The 15,812-nt window shown below is 36.6% G+C and overlaps 2 protein-coding genes across 3 annotated transcripts; one reads left to right on the top strand and one right to left on the bottom strand.

Moving 5' to 3' along the window:
* Positions 1-2,384: 2,384 nt before the first annotated feature.
* LOC117568716 (uncharacterized) lies at positions 2,385-4,588 on the bottom strand. The gene is made up of 5 exons (XM_034249532.2): positions 4,381-4,588; positions 4,080-4,326; positions 3,941-4,023; positions 3,730-3,879; positions 2,385-3,095 (listed from the first exon to the last, which is right to left on the bottom strand). The coding sequence occupies exons 1-5, from the start codon at positions 4,475-4,477 to the stop codon at positions 2,464-2,466; spliced, it is 1,209 nt and encodes a 402-aa protein (XP_034105423.1). The 5' UTR covers positions 4,478-4,588; the 3' UTR covers positions 2,385-2,463.
* Positions 4,589-4,945: 357 nt separating this feature from the next.
* Positions 4,946-15,812, top strand: LOC117568717 (ERI1 exoribonuclease 2-like). Of its 2 annotated transcripts, none has more exons than XM_034249534.2 (3): positions 4,946-5,345; positions 14,756-15,018; positions 15,079-15,758. In XM_034249534.2, exons 1-3 carry the CDS (start codon positions 5,323-5,325, stop codon positions 15,654-15,656), a joined length of 864 nt encoding a protein of 287 aa, XP_034105425.1. In that variant the 5' UTR covers positions 4,946-5,322; the 3' UTR covers positions 15,657-15,758. The 2 variants fall into 2 exon arrangements, with proteins under 2 accessions (XP_034105425.1, XP_034105424.1); XM_034249533.1 differs by lacking the exon at positions 4,946-5,345 and adding an exon at positions 13,075-13,436 and having other exon boundaries at positions 15,079-15,812.

Raw genomic sequence — 15,812 nt, 5'->3', positions numbered from 1 at the left:
TTTGGTATATTTTTTAAATAACACCACACTACACCAAGTATCTCACAATCGAACTGTGGCTCTCTTCCTTGGTAAGTTTCAATTTTGTAAACTCATAACTCTTTTTTGCAGTATCTGCATTATTTTGTTTAAGAAAACTTTTAATCAAGTTAGTTCTTTACAAAAATAGTACCTTTTCATCAGTTAAAGAGATCAGCATCTAGTTGCAGACATCGTACAAATTTTAAATTTAAAAATCAGAAACTTCCATGGAGTTGAATCGCTTTAACTAAAAGTATTTTTAGCTTCGATCGATGTGCATTTTCTTTGTAGTGTTTTTTCTTTCTTATAATAAAGTAAGTAAATAAATTAAAAGAACCTGGCGAAACTTGTTCATAAAATGTTTGCGAGTCTTTTGCAAGTTTTGCCACAATTTACAGTTTTATGCATTTAAAATGTAATTTGTTGCGAAAAGTGTGAATCAAGTTGTTGGCTATGCATAATTTGCATAAAGTATTTCGTAAACAAGTCGAAAGGGAGATGAGGTAATTAAAAAGTTCACAAAAAAGGATGACATGCCATCGCAGCCTCGCAGCATCGTCCACTCTAAATTGAGAACTGTGCTGTGTTCCGAGGGCGGAGGGAAAAGAAGAAGAAAAACTTGCCGATTGAGACAAGTCCGAGCAGAATACGGACATAAACTGTTTACAGGCTGGCGCTGCAAATAAATTAAAAAATTGCAACTCGTTGCCAACTTTGTCACCACGAAAAGAAAAATACATAGTAAAACAACAACAACAAAATATTATATGTATACTAGATGCATAAAACATTGGAAAGCTTGGCAACCGCAGACACCAACAAACTGTGGTTAGGCTGTGGCCAGCGACTCTAGAGGATTGAACTCGTTGTGGTTGTTATTCTTGTTGTTGTTGTTGTTGCTATAACTGTGACTGATGTTGATGCTGGGTCGGGTCGTGGTAATCTTGCTAGTCATTATTGCCGCCACTGGCGACAAGAAGCTGCTGCCCACGAAGCGGAAATTGGAAAAGTTCGTTGCCACCTTTTTTTTGCCTTATTTAAAAAAAAATCAGGTTTGTTTGCATTAAATGCAAGTGGATGTGACTGAGGAGCGGAATTACACACCTGTGACCTGATCTAGATAGAGTTTATTGGTTTCGCACCTCGATGGCATCAAGATATTCACATGACCATTCACAATTGCAACATTACATACTCGTAAAAACTAACTTACATGGGTAAATAGAATATTTAAAAAATTTCAACTATAAAAAGGCATACAAAATTCCAAGAAAAATAGAAAAACAAAAATGCAAAATTCCAATTGCAAATAGCAATAAGTAAGAAAGCTACAGTCGAGAGTGCTCGACTGTGAGATACCCGGTAGCCATTTTCAATAAAAGCAAAGTAGTTCAGTATTGGAAAATATATAATATATATACTAAAATAATATACTGAACAAATTTCTTAAATATACCGAAGTCTATATGCGGTATATATATTCAACTAAAAATATGCGCTAGAACGCAAAACATACCACAAATAATATACTAAAATATACCGAATGTTTTTTTAGTATATTGATTTGCTATTAAATTTAAATATACCATAAATTACAAAATATTCTAGATTATATACCAACCCTTTATTGCCATTCAAAATTATTTCTTAAATATCTTCTATTATTTGTATCTAATCGCTTCCAAATAAAATCAAAAAGCAACTAGGAAAGAGAAAATAAAGAAAAGCAAATGGTTTTAGCTTAATAATATAAAGATATTAACACTTTCTATAAAATTTAAAATATTAATTTAATTCACAATTTAAACATGGATCTACAATATTTGAGCAACATTGACCTTGATTTATGAATAAACCTTCTTGGTTCAATTTTGACATCTTATAATCTGAAATCAAGATTGATTTTAGCAATTGTAAGACATAAATTGGATTATATAAGTAATACATAAAAAACAACAAACTAATTTGTATAACATTTGAATTTATATTTAAACGTGGCAAACATGAAAACGAAATAATTATATAAACATAATTTTAATAACATGTAAATACAATTATATACTAAAGAATTACCAAAAGTTTAAGATAATCATTTTCACATTTACAAACTTGATATTAACATCGCTTTTAATAAAATTTCAAACAAATAAATTTCATCCTAAAAAGCACGTTACAGATGCCGCAAAGCGTTAACAGCTGCTATTAACAGCAAGAGATAACAGTGGGAGCTGCTTAACCACATCACTGTTAACCGCTGCAAGCTTTCCTTGGGACAACTGCTGTTGGAGTAACAGCAAACGGTTAAACGGATAAACGTTAAGGGGCGAAAGCAGCTGCGATGTTTTGCCCAAAGCGAACTAAAAACAAACGTTGGTTGCGCACACAAATCAATTTGAGTAACTTTAATTCACGAATAAAAGCTTTACCAAACAATGCTTGAACTTAACCGCTTTCAGCGATATCGCTACGCAACCAATCCAGAAGCGCATCCCTGGCGCATTCGACCTCAGCATCGAGACAGACAAGCTCACGAATCTCCGGCAGCCAATTGCCAATAATATAACGCTTGGTGCACGGCATCACGCCCAGTTCACGCAGCGCCTTCAAGCAATACAGCTGCAGGCGAGGATTCGATTCGCTGGCCATGCGACGACCCAGATGGCAAGGCAACTCAATGAACTCTCGACTCCGCCACAGGGCACGCTTGCTGTGCAGCCCATTCAACAGCATCAACACCACATACTCATAGTTCTCCACCTTCTCTGACTTCGCGAACATTGCGTTGATCATACGGAGGCCATCGACATTGTCGAAGCGACGTTGTCCTTCCTCGCAGCGCAGTAGCAGAGCAAACGCCTTGCAGGCCATGTCCCAGAACCTGGGCAAGCGGTTGTGGATACGTGAATGGATCAGCTCGAAGAAGCCCAATTCTATGCCCCGTTCTGGAGCAACGTCCAGCATGTCGTACAGATGATGCCACAGATGCGGCGGATAGAGCGGCTGGCAAGGATCCTGCTTAAAGATCCCGGCCACGGACTCGAAGTTCTCCGGATCCCCCAGCACAATGCCAAGAACTACGGTGAGGTTAATAATACGATTAGGAAATTAAAAAGAAAATAAAAGAAAATAGGTAAGACTAGGAAACTTTTAAAAGCAAATATAAAATAACACTAATACGAAAAAAAAAAATAGTAAAAACTAATATTAAGAAAAGATGAATTGGAAAATACTGAAACAAAGAAGATTGCATCAGAAGCAAACAAAATATGGAAAAGTAAAATGTGAAAAAGAACAACTAGCGATAAACAAATATATTATTTAGAAATTATAAAATTTTTTAAAATTAAAACGCTTCAGAAAAATTAAATAAAAAAACTCTAATATCAAAAAACCAAATTAGAAAGAAAAGAAGCAAATACAAAATAAAACATAAAAAAAAACAAATAACAGAAAAATAGCCAAAAGCAAATAATAAAATATAAAAAGCAAAGTGCAAATACATCAAAATGAATAAAGTGGAAAATATATAAAAATATTTAGGAAAAAAACATAAAGTATAAATGTCGAAATGCACATGCGAAAAGTACAAAAAAGAAAAAGGAAATCGATAATGATTATTACATATAAAAAATGACGAAATACAAAATTTTAGTAGCAAAGAAAATAAAGAAAAGGAAATCATTTGGTGATAACTGTATTTCCACTTGCCCTTTGGCTTTCCAGTTAAATTACGCAGTATCTCAGCAGCCAAATCCTCCTTTCCAGCTTCCTTGTCCTTAATAATCTTGTAAAATTCAATCATTAAGCACTTGCAATTAGCAATGCGATCGGCGCCATGCAAACAGCGAGAGAGAATATCTGAACATAGAAGCATATTAATGTGATTGAAAGAGTTTAAAGTAATTGTCTGGCTACTCACTTAAAATCTTCAGATACGTTTCGACTTCTTGATAATGCTGCGCATGAAACTTTAAACGCATGCGCATAAACGCGTTTTTAACTCTGAAAATTATTAAAATGGAATTGCAAGTAAATGGAGAACTTGGAAAGCAACTCACTTTCTAACTATGTCGAACTCTAGAATGGCTCGCTGGGCATGCTGCGGATTCAACAGGAATTCCGATAGCGAAACAATTGCACGCCAATGTGTCAAATTCACCCCACTGTCCATTTCTTTCAATAGCTTAGGCAGTGCAAACCAGCCATAAGCCAGCTGAGCACGATCTTCGAAATAGGTTGAGTACTCCGCGCAACGTTTCTGAATACGTTGACAGCCATCGCGCTGTTCTCTAAATTTGTGCCACTCTTAAAAAATAACTCAGTAAATTGCTGTAATTAAAAAAGTTTTGCACGAGTTACCTGTGTTTTGCAGGCAATTAATTGAACTCGGTTTCATAACATCTTTGATTTCGTATTGTAGAAAATGATTGCGATATTTCTCCAACTCCTCCCACATTTTAGTAATATAAATACATTGATAACAGTGATTAGACTGTAAAAAATAATTATGTTATTGAAATAATGAATTTCACCTAATTTTGAATTCAATTTCAAAAACCGCCTTCTAGATGGCGCTGTTTCGCTCAGTGTTGCCAGAATGTCGTATGAAGTTTGTTTACAGTGACAAAATTATACTAAAATGTAGAGATGAATATAAAAAGAGCTAAGCTGTATTAATTACTTAAATCTTTAATTTTATCTTTCAATGTTATTCCCAACAAATATTCGCTGTATTTATTTAAATTAATTTGTTTCAAATATTTCCCCAACCAACCACACATTTTATTGCAGTAAATCTAGTATATTTTTTGCCTGTGAAGTAGTCTTTTTTTGAAATCTTACTTTAGGTCACTTTGGTTGCCGTTGTTGCGAGTTTGTTTTTATCCAATCTTTGCCGGGCGGCAGACTCACAGCTCTGCTTTTGACGGACGTTTAAAAATCGACTGAAGTTATTGTGTGCGCGCGCAATTTTTATTTTCGTCGTTCTTATTTTTGATACTTTATTCATTTCGTGCAAGCCGTCGTACACTACTGCATGCCTGCTGCAGCTATTCGCGAACGTGTGTGTGTGTTGTGCTCAGCTTGTGTGTATGTGTATGTCGCCTACTGCAGCGCAGACAACAAAAGAAATTTTGCCGGTCCACCTTCGTTGCTTCCTTGCCCTTGCCCAATGCCGTTATTCGCACTGCCAAAATAACAAATCGAATTTTTCGCATACTCGTAGAAGATAGAAGAAGTTGAACATTTTACAACTCAACTCTCGCTCAAATACACAATTTTTGGACCAATAAATTCAACACAATGGCCTTAATAAGACTGGCAAGGTAAGTTGTGCCCAACGGATCAATGAATATAATTGCATTTGGATAATTATTGTTTACATCATAACATAAGTATGTTAGCCCTATGTAATTGTGCATGGCTGTTAAGCTGGAATGAATGAATGTTATAGAAATCAATAGTCTGAATAAATTGTTCTGCGATTAACTACAGAAATAAATGAATGTACATACTTAGTATGTGAAATATAAATATTGGCAAATACAATTTGCACTTAAGCAGAACAATAGCCTTTACATTTGGCGTCAGGTCTCATGTCTCGCATTATCTCTTAGATCACTTGATTCTTATCAGAATGCAGTGCATATACATAGTATAAACCACCCACTGTCAAAAGGTGAGAAGCATAACTCAAGCAGTGTAAAGAGCGTAATATTCAAGATGTCGTCGACGTCACTCTCGCTATTGCCGCCTCTCTTTGCCTTGGTCATGAAATATTTGCCTTAACATTTGTTGTTATTATTGTTGTTTCTTTTGTTGAAACGCAATTCGCCAGCTACGGTATTCGCAACTAGGTGTTGTTATTGTTGTTCTTATTCTTGTTTACATTTGTGCAATTGGTCATTGCACTCTCTCTGCTCTGGGTAGGCAGCAGAGACCCTGAGATAACTCAGCTGTAATTCTATTTACATAAAAATGAATTGCAGCAGCATTGTTGTGATTAACAAAGTAGATACAATTTCATCCCGCTACTCTGTTGTGCAATGTACGACAGCAAAAGCAATAACAATGCTAATGCAATGCGATACAGGCTTTTGATAGCGTCAGAACTTTTATTGCATTATTTTAATTAGATATTCTGAATGACTGTCACAAAGTAATTGCATGGTACTTCTACTTCATATAATATGTTAAGAAAATGAGATGTTTGGCTTTATATACTTCAAAAATTCAATCACGCAACTTTGCATGCTTCAAGAAGTGAGTATAACAAGAAATAATTAAGCTGCAGAAATTATAACAATTAAAGCGCTGTATAACATTTTTGCTTACATGCTGTTAACACGATCTATTGGCGTTCCTATTTAAATGTTATGCCACTGTTACGTAGCTGCTAAGTTACATAACACTGTTGTCTAGAGGGAGTTCATGTAATACGTAAGGATTTACCTTCTGCTCAATTTAGTCTAGTCTCGTTGGTTTGCAATTTCTTAGGCAATTGTTGCCCTATAAATAAATAGCGACACTTCAATTAGTCTCACTTGGAGTTCTGTCAGACCAAAAATAACTCGACATGCCTCCTTCTTTCTACTCTTGTAAAATGCAACTGTAATTGAATGCAATTGGATGCGAACTATGTGTTTGTTTATTTGTTTGTTTGTGTTGCGGATGCTGTGTGGAGTCAACTCTCAAGTGCAATCGCTAAAAGCCAACCACTGACAGTTTCAGGGCAATTGAAGCGAAACTGCAAAAGTGCAGTCTGTATCTGTAAAAATATCTGTATCTACATGTAACCATATAGCTATGGCTTTAGCTATAGCTATAGGAATGTAAATGTTGATGTAGATGCATAGTTGAGCTTGTGTTAGTTGTGTGGCCCCAATAAGTCCTAAGGCATGGTGCGTGCTTTGTTATTTGTTGTTATACCCTAAGCCCAAAGGTGGGAAATAAGGTATAACAGTTATTTACTCCCTAATTTTGTTTGTTGTTATAACAAATGGTCAAAGGGGGAAATAAATTATAACAGTTTTTTAATACCTTGCATATAAAAGGAATTTGTCCATCTCTGGATCTTTTCAAATTAAAGCATCGAAATTTTCTACACTGTATAAATGTTTATTTATTTTCTGCTTTATTACTGAGTATCTTGTGGTCGAGCTCATAAAATAATTTTATTTGTTGTTATACCGTAAACCCAAAGGGTGAAAAAAGGTATAACAGCTAAACGAAGTTGTCCAACTCTGGAAATATTCAAATAAATATATCGAAATTGCCCTCACTATAAAAATATTGCTTTATTATCTTTTTTATAACTGAGTTTCTTGTTGTGTATCTCACAAAATACGGTATAACATTTCATTAATACCTAATAATATATTTCTCAACTATACAGATAAAAGAAAGTTGCCCAAATCTGAAACTATCCAACTAAAAAGACTGAAACTCTACATCATATAAATTTTGCCTTATTTTCTATTTTATAACTGATCAACTTGTAGTCGAGCTCAGTTTTCTGTGGTCTGTTGTTATTTGTGCTACAGTTGTGGCCTCAGATGTGCCTGAATTTGTAGAGCGAATGGAAAACTTTTAAGAGTTTTTGTAACCATTAAAAATGCAACTGGAAGCTGATAACTTTTGCAATCTATATGGCTGCTTAATCTGTGTCGTCTATATACATATCTGCTGTATTATATTGCTATGCATATGTATATTCGTAATTCATTCAACAAATAGCAACAAAATCGGGGCAAGTGTATTGCTGATTTTTAATTTAATTATGACAGTTTTATTAATTGAAATGCGTAGTATGCTATAAATGGCCTTAGATTCTTAGCGTTTTATTTTTATTACTTTATACTTTTTAAATTTGTTGTTGATTTTGTTGTTGTTGCCTATGGCAAACAATGCTTTGGAGCAACTACATTTTCGCCTTTGACAAATGATCATCATTCAAATCTAATAGCCATTGTTATACTCGTATTCAGTCGAAACTGTCAGCGTGTCACGAAAAGTCGCAATTTATTTTAAACAAACACAATAGTACAACTTTGGAATTGATGTAAAAGCAATAAAGAAAGCAGCAGCATACTAAAATGGTGCATCTAATAGATCATTGGAAGACTCTAGCAATGCATTTGTGAGTAACATCAAAAATTAAGCAAGATATGTAAGGTGTGTCATATATGTATTTCCTATAAATATTTTCTTATATCGAATCTTAAAAAAATGCTATATACAAGCATTATTACAAATTTGTCATATTTTATACTCTATGATATATTTAGAATCTAATAGTGCATACCTTCAGTACTTTTAGTATATTTGGTATGTTTAAAAAAATAGGAGACTCTAGCAATGCATTTGTGAGTGACTTCAAAAATTGGCAAGATAAGCTGGCATATACTCTATGGTATATTTAGAATCTAATAGTACATACCAAAAATATCCGTCCGTAATTTTTATTACTTTTAGTATATTTTAATTGGGGGAATCTAGCAATGCATTTGTGAGTAACTTCAAAAATTAAGCAAGATATGTAAGCTGTGTCATATATTTCCTACAAATATTTTCTTTTATTGAATCTTAAAAAAATGCTATATACAAGCTTTATTACAATTTGTCATATTTTATACTCTATGGTATATTTAGAATCTAATAGTACATACCAAAAATATCCGTCCGTACTTTTTATTACTTTTAGTATATTTTAATTAGGGGAATCTAGTAATGCATTTGTGAGTAACTTCAAAAATTGACGAGATAAGCTGTGTGATGAATATATATTTCTTATAAATAATTTTTTTTATCGAATCTTAAAAAAATATCTATATTGAAGATTTATTACAATCTGTCATCTCGTGTACTCGATGGTATATTTAGAGTCTAGACAGTTTATCGATATACCAAATATACCCTTCTGTATTTGTTAGTAGTTTCAGTATATATTTTGTATTTAGTTTTATTAAATTAAAAATACTGCATTGTTTTGCGTTTATTTATAATCACTAGAGGGTAGCAATTATTTTTTGGTTTCTTTTCTCCCATTCTCCATGGATAATAACATAATTCTTGAAAGTCTCTTAACTAAATTTATAAATAAAAATATTCCATCTAATGGTTTTCACGAGTTTATAATAGGTGTGAAAATATGCGCTTTACATAAATTCTACATTAAACAAATGAAACTAGTTTGCAAATTAAAGTAAACCAGCTTTCTGAGCGTTACAATAAATTGAAAATATTACAAACAGCAAATTATATAAAAGTCGTGAGAGAACAATTCAGTAGAGACATCATCTGTTTCTGGTTTCGATGGCTTCTTTCTGGTTGCCGTCACAACCAGAAGCGACAACAACTCCTGAGCGAAACTTATGCTCATCATGAACATCATCATCATGCTTAAGTATTGCCTAACACATTTCCAACTGCGTCATCAAATAATGATGTTAAAGGACGACGAGGACACTTTTGCTGTATTTCGAATTAAAGCGTGAATTGTGAGCCAGAAATTGAATGAATAAACAGAAGAATATGTTTATAATGTACTAAATGAAATAGATGCTCAGAATATAGTTAGTTTTAGGGCCCTCGAAAGTCGTGAGTACAGCAATTAATCATGGAAGAGAAAAAAAAATATTTTCAAATCGATTGTTGCGCTTGCAGCGGCTGCTGTTGGCAAATCCGGCTGAAAGCAGTTTTCACCAAACTTATCCAAAGTCAAGAGCACACAGCAAAGAGCACACGGCAAATGGCAAGCGACAGACAGAGCAGGCAATAAATATATATAAATGTATGTAGTATATAGAGAACACACAAGTAAAACTTACATATTACATATATTTGGAAGTTGGTGTGAGTGAGAGATGACTGAAGGGTGAAATATGCTTTGTCAGAAAACCAAACACACACACACACACACACACAACTGCAATCGAATTTATATTAAAAAGCGTGAGAGAGACGGACAATGCGAGAGAGCGAGATAGATACACTCTAGGTTGGCAGTGGAGCGAACAGTCGGCAAGATGCACTAAACATTCAGTCAGTCTGGCTCATGCACGCGCCTCCATTTCGAACGTTGCACGCGGCGTATGCGCAATATGCATACAAAGCAGTTGTATGATTTATAATAATTACATACTACACAACTTGTCATCTTAGTGTCTCCATAATTTCAGCCTGCAATTGACTAATTTCTATATCAATTGCAATTCCACTTAATACCCAAGGACACGACCATAATCATCCCAATCATCGACGAGGGCAATTAGCCAGAGGCCCCCCAAAGACCAATTGTGATGGAACACGTGCCGTCGCCGTCGCCGTCCAGTCACTGATATCAATTGCTCTGACTCGTTGAAAACCGTATCACACATTGCTCCATTTGCATATTCTCGTCTCTACATCGACAGACATTCAAATAGACTTATTGAAAGCCAAAGTTCATTGATTGGTTTAGTCAATTGCGCTCTATTTTTGGGTCTCTGCTTGCGAAATTCTGCTATACTATAAACAAAACTTAACTGAACAACACATGCGTGCGAGTGTATGCAAATATTTATTGTTTTTTGCCCTGTTTATTTGCGTTGAACGTGTTTTCTGTGTGTTGCCACTAATTAACTAGCTGTAAATTCGCTCGTTTAAGAGTGCAACGATTTTTATGACACTTGCACTTCCCCAATCGCCATACCCTCGTTTCTGTTATACAGAAGTGTATATTGTGCTAAAGAACTCTTTTATGAAATGTTTGAACTTATGTTAACTAACAGCTCTGTTAAGATTTCTATGGCAATGTGCTTTTAGCTAACATATGTTATCTCTCATTACAGCAGCTTACCATCTTTTTTTTAACATGTCTCTGTTATTCTCAGTGAACGAAGTTATCAGCAGAAGATATACATATATTATTAATTATTATTATTTAATTATAATAATTTTCAATATTTAGTACAATAATTTGTATGGTACCATAAAATCCGTTATTCAGTATTTTTTGGCAAAATCGTTTATATACTGCATATACTTGGACTATATTTGGAGCATTTACTTCTTGTTAAAATACATTATTAATTGACTTGTTGTTTTCTTAAAAATGTGACCATATTTTGATTAAACTTAGTTTACTGCTTTTGTAGTAAATCTGAGGAATCAACACAACCTTCTGATTACTGATCAGTATTACCAGAATTACCAGAATGTCCCCATTGTGCTACTATTTTAAATGTTAGAGTGTTATAACTAAAGTAACAAGTAACAACTTGGGGAACTTAATGCCACATTTGCTACTATACAAATCACAGTTATCATATATTTTTGACAATGAACTTTTTTCAACTGCACTTTAGGTATCTAGTAGTTCATCAGAAGAAACATTGTAGAACTACATTGTATATGAAATGCATTGACACGCTTCTAGCTCATCGTTAAATTGTCGACTACTGTGGCAAAGCTTACAAATTGCAACTAATTGTCACTTTTGTGTGAGTATTTTTTTTTTTTGTCTCCATTTAATTACAGGTTTGTGTCGCACTTAATAGTCGCCCACTTAATAGTTAATAGCTAAGGGGTGCTTGTCAGCAGCATGTAAAACAACAAAATAGTTTTGTTGACATGAATTGCCTACAAAACTGTTGCAGTTGATTTCGGTATATAAATTAATATTCGAAAACTCTATAGTTATTTGTTTTAAATCATAGTTATGCTTAAAAAAAACTAAACATTGACCCAAATAGGCAGAGGATGCCAAAGCGAAGAAACCACAGTTGTTTATCATTGACTGCTCTCGTTTGTCAGCTTTGTTGTTGGGCTAATTGATAGAGGGTTTCTTCTAAATATAGTTGCATTAACCCATTACTGTCACTTAAAATGCAAAATCTCGTCGGCTCACGCAAAGCAGCGCAATCAATTACGGCGCGTATCTTAGAAAGAGAAAGGAAGCGAGTTCATTCATTCAACTTTTGCCCGTTTCAGTTTGGTTGCTGATTGCCACCGTCGACTGTCCAGATATTCGTATTGTGCTTCCGCATTTGCAGTGGACATCGTTAGTGCACATCCACCTCCTCTTCCGCCCCTCCCCTTTTCGCATAGCCACACTGCACGCCAAACGAAAGTGAGAGTATGTCGCTGGCCTGGCACTGTCATTGTTGTTGTTGTTGTCGCTGTCCATTTAATCATTGCAAATTTTATGCAATCTGACTTTTGAGTCTTTCGCTTGTATGCATGTGTGTTGATCTTTTTATAACGCCTTTGTGTTCCACAAATGTATACAAAATCAGTGGAGATCATGGAGACTCTGTGCCATTTGCCTGATGAAAGTGCATTGACTCTGGCGACTGTTGCATCAGTTCTCTAAAATAAACAAATAGAGTCGCTCTTTAAACAATTTCACTTAAGCCATCGGCAATTTGCATTGTTTGCCCTTGCATTATCCATTATAACTGGACCCGCCTCCTAAATGGCATTGCACGCGATTTGCGAGTTTTTAAACGGCATTCGAATGCATTTTGATTTTGGTCAACAGAGAAAACCGGAAAAAGCGACACAGCTGGCTCGAAAGTGTGGACCGACAAGTTAAATGCAATGGTTATGTCAGGGTTAGCTGCAGCCAATGACTGCAATTAGTGAAAGTGAATGATAAAGATGTAACGGGTTGAACGTTTTTGTTTTTATTATATTTCATTATTGATCAAACAGCATGTGCTTGTTTTAAAGTTCCGCGTTCAAATAGCGCGCCTTGAATAGTGTTGGAAAGCGTTTATTACATACACTGTAGTTGTGATTACCGAACGGGCACACTACCACATGCTGTGTATATTGTACACTTTATTTTTTTTTATTATTATTCTCTAGATAATAAACATGCTACATATTTTTAACAAAAGAAAAACTGCATTCAACAAATTGCGCAATTCAACACGAATAATTGCTGGCACAAGCTAAATTAGTATGTTTTTTGGTATTTTCACAAAAACTTGTATGTTTCTCATTTCAATTGTGGTCACTCTAATTCCTGAACATATCGAATTTTTGTTGCCGCAACTTGCAGTTTTAATTAAAATATAAATTAAAATGACAGCTGCAACAAGTAAATTAATGCTCAAGAGCATGCCCTGCACCATGAGCGAATTCGGTGACTTAATTCAAGAGCTAAGCCTGATCACACCGCGTTCGCTGAACGCGTTCGGTCGCCGCCGCATGTTAATTGAATATGCAGACGCTGCCGAAGCACAGACGGCGCTTGAACAGCTGTTGGGGCTCAGCGATATACTGGACAAACCGTTGCGCGTCTGCCCCTTTGGACCGCGAGATCCAAGTGAAGCTGCGGCCAAGCCCCGCACAGCAAACAAATGCACCCAAGCCAAGACAGCTTCCAATGCGAAGAACTCGACACCGACGCTACAGCCAGAAATCAACAAGTATGTGCAAAAGTTATATGCCAGCAACAATGAATGTGACTTTTTGCAGCCACCACCGCCATATCTGCGCTATGCCTATCCGCCCATCAATGCCGATATACTCGCTGCCATCAGTGAAACGCTGATGAGTGAGAAACGCTTTTACACACAAGTGCTGCATCTGATGAATCGCATGAATTTGCCGGCTCCATTTGCTCCTCGAGCTGCTGGTTTGCATTTACGGACAGAGCAAAGCCAAAGCCAAACTGTGGGCACACAAACCGATGTGCTGGCCAGCGAGAGTGAAAGTGAACTGGAAAGCGATGAGGGACAGAAACACCAGCAGCAGCTGTCACACAAGCTGAAGCGCCCAGCTAGCAAGTTGGTGCCAGAACAGTATCGCAAGCGGGCGCGTCAATTGCTGCAACAGGCAGCTAGTCAACCCAGCACAACAACAGCAACTAAAGAACAAATTGCAATACCTAAAGCTAAGATAGAATTAAAGCTGCCCGCTGTCTTGCCCACTGCGAATCAAGAGCTGCCCACAGAACGCATGCCGCTCGAGCAACTGGAAACGCTGCCCATTTATAAGAACTACAAGAGTGGCGAGCCCAGCAACAAGTTGTATATCAAGAATCTGGACAAAAGTGTCACGGAGACACAGTTGAGAGCCATCTATGCACGCTATGCCCCAGCCGAAAGTTTGGAGATCAAAGTGATGCAGCAGGGTCGCATGAAGGGACAGGCATTTGTCACATTTCTGCTGGCAGAGTCGGCGGTGGTGGTGGCCCAAGCATTGGTCGAGACCAATGGACTGCTCTGGCAAGAGAAGCCCATGATTGTTTGCTATGGCAAGCAACAGCAGCAGCAATGAAAGATTGCATAGAAGGTGCGACCTCAAGTCGAATGAAATCGAATTTGTCTTTGTAGTTAATAATTGAACATTGTTTTCCTCTAAAGCGCAGGTGTTATTCCATTGAATTGTTTGTTTATTAATCCAAATGTCTGTAGACTGTAGTCTGTAATTTGAGATCTCAGTAGCTGCTTTGTTGGCATGTTGAAATTTCTGCTCTACATCGTCATGTATTTTGTATTCGATTTGTCAGTATTATAACAACAAGTAGCAAGGGCTATACTAGCATATTACCATATATATATATTTTCTACAAAAAAAAAAAAGATTAAAAAATAAGACAAAAAATAGTAGAAAAAGTAGAAAAACAACAAAAAAAAATCTGAAAAGAAACAATACATAATTTGTACATTAGGATAAGAAACATTAAGAAAAAGCTCGAATTTTTTACCATCATTTTGTATATTTGGTTCTGACTCTTTGGCAGACAACTGGGCCTGATTGACACATTGTATGTGGACGGCGCCCAACCTGATCCTGCCAACGAATTGGACGACTTGCACAACGAGGGCGATCTAAGCATCAACGGTGCCACCGAAGCCACAGCCACAGCTCCCGTCAAGACAAAGAAATCGCGAAAATCCAAACAGTTGGCAATGCAGCCCTTCACCTATGTGATTGCCGTTGACTTTGAGGCCACGTGTTGGGAGAAACAGGCGCCACCCCAATGGCGTGAAGCCGAGATCATAGGTAAATAATGAATTTGCATGGAAGATTGGTCAAGGATTAACATTTGTATTTCGATTTTAGAATTCCCAGCTGTGCTGGTTAATCTGAAGACGGGCAAAATCGAGGCCGAGTTCCACAAGTATGTGATGCCAATTGAGTCGCCTCGCTTGAGCACATACTGCACCGAGCTGACGGGCATAGAGCAAAAGACTGTTGACACTGGCGTCCCACTGCAGACGGCACTGATGATGTTCCATGAGTGGATGCGCAAAGAGTTGCGGGCTCGAAACCTGTTGCTGCCCAAAATGCACAAATCCAATATACTGGGCAACTGTGCATTCGTCACATGGACCGACTGGGACTTTGGCATCTGTCTGCACAAGGAGTGCACTCGCAAACGGATGCGCAAGGCACCGTATTTCAATCAGTGGATCGATGTGCGTGCCGTGTATCGCGAGTGGTACAAGTATCGGCCGTGTAACTTCAGTGATGCCCTTTCCCATGTGGGTTTGTCATTTGAGGGACGCGCACATTCGGGGATCGATGATGCCAAGAATCTGGGTGCGCTTATGTGCAAAATGGTTAGAGATGGAGCGCTCTTCTCCATCACCAAGGATCTGACGCCATATCAGCAGCTGAATCCCAACTGTGTATTGTGAGCCAGCTGAGCGAGCGAGAACTCCCTCCAAAGCAAAAACAAAACAAAAAAAAAGAAAATAATAAAATAAATGCACTTAGTTACTGACTTTTAATAATATTAATTGTACGAATGCGATGCGATGTGGCTCTATGGGCAATATATCGACGATAAACGA

The sequence above is a fragment of the Drosophila albomicans genome, chromosome 3 (assembly GCF_009650485.2).
Source record: "Drosophila albomicans strain 15112-1751.03 chromosome 3, ASM965048v2, whole genome shotgun sequence".
Lineage (NCBI taxonomy): Eukaryota > Metazoa > Arthropoda > Insecta > Diptera > Drosophilidae > Drosophila > Drosophila albomicans.
This window is presented reverse-complemented; position numbering and strand designations above follow the sequence as displayed.

Bases quoted from the DNA above. Each gene is read 5' to 3' on its own strand.
- LOC117568716 (XM_034249532.2), bottom strand. From the start codon at position 4,477: ATGTGGGAGGAGTTGGAGAAATATCGCAATCATTTTCTACAATACGAA. The intron at 4,327-4,380 runs GTAACTCGTGCA...TTATTTTTTAAG, and splicing joins TAATTGCCTGCAAAACACAG to AGTGGCACAAATTTAGAGAA. The intron at 4,024-4,079 runs GTGAGTTGCTTT...AATAATTTTCAG, and splicing joins GAGTTCGACATAGTTAGAAA to AGTTAAAAACGCGTTTATGC.
- LOC117568717 (XM_034249533.1), top strand. From the start codon at position 13,090: ATGACAGCTGCAACAAGTAAATTAATGCTCAAGAGCATGCCCTGCACC. The intron at 13,437-14,755 runs GTATGTGCAAAA...ACTCTTTGGCAG, and splicing joins CTACAGCCAGAAATCAACAA to ACAACTGGGCCTGATTGACA. The intron at 15,019-15,078 runs GTAAATAATGAA...TTTCGATTTTAG, and splicing joins GCGTGAAGCCGAGATCATAG to AATTCCCAGCTGTGCTGGTT.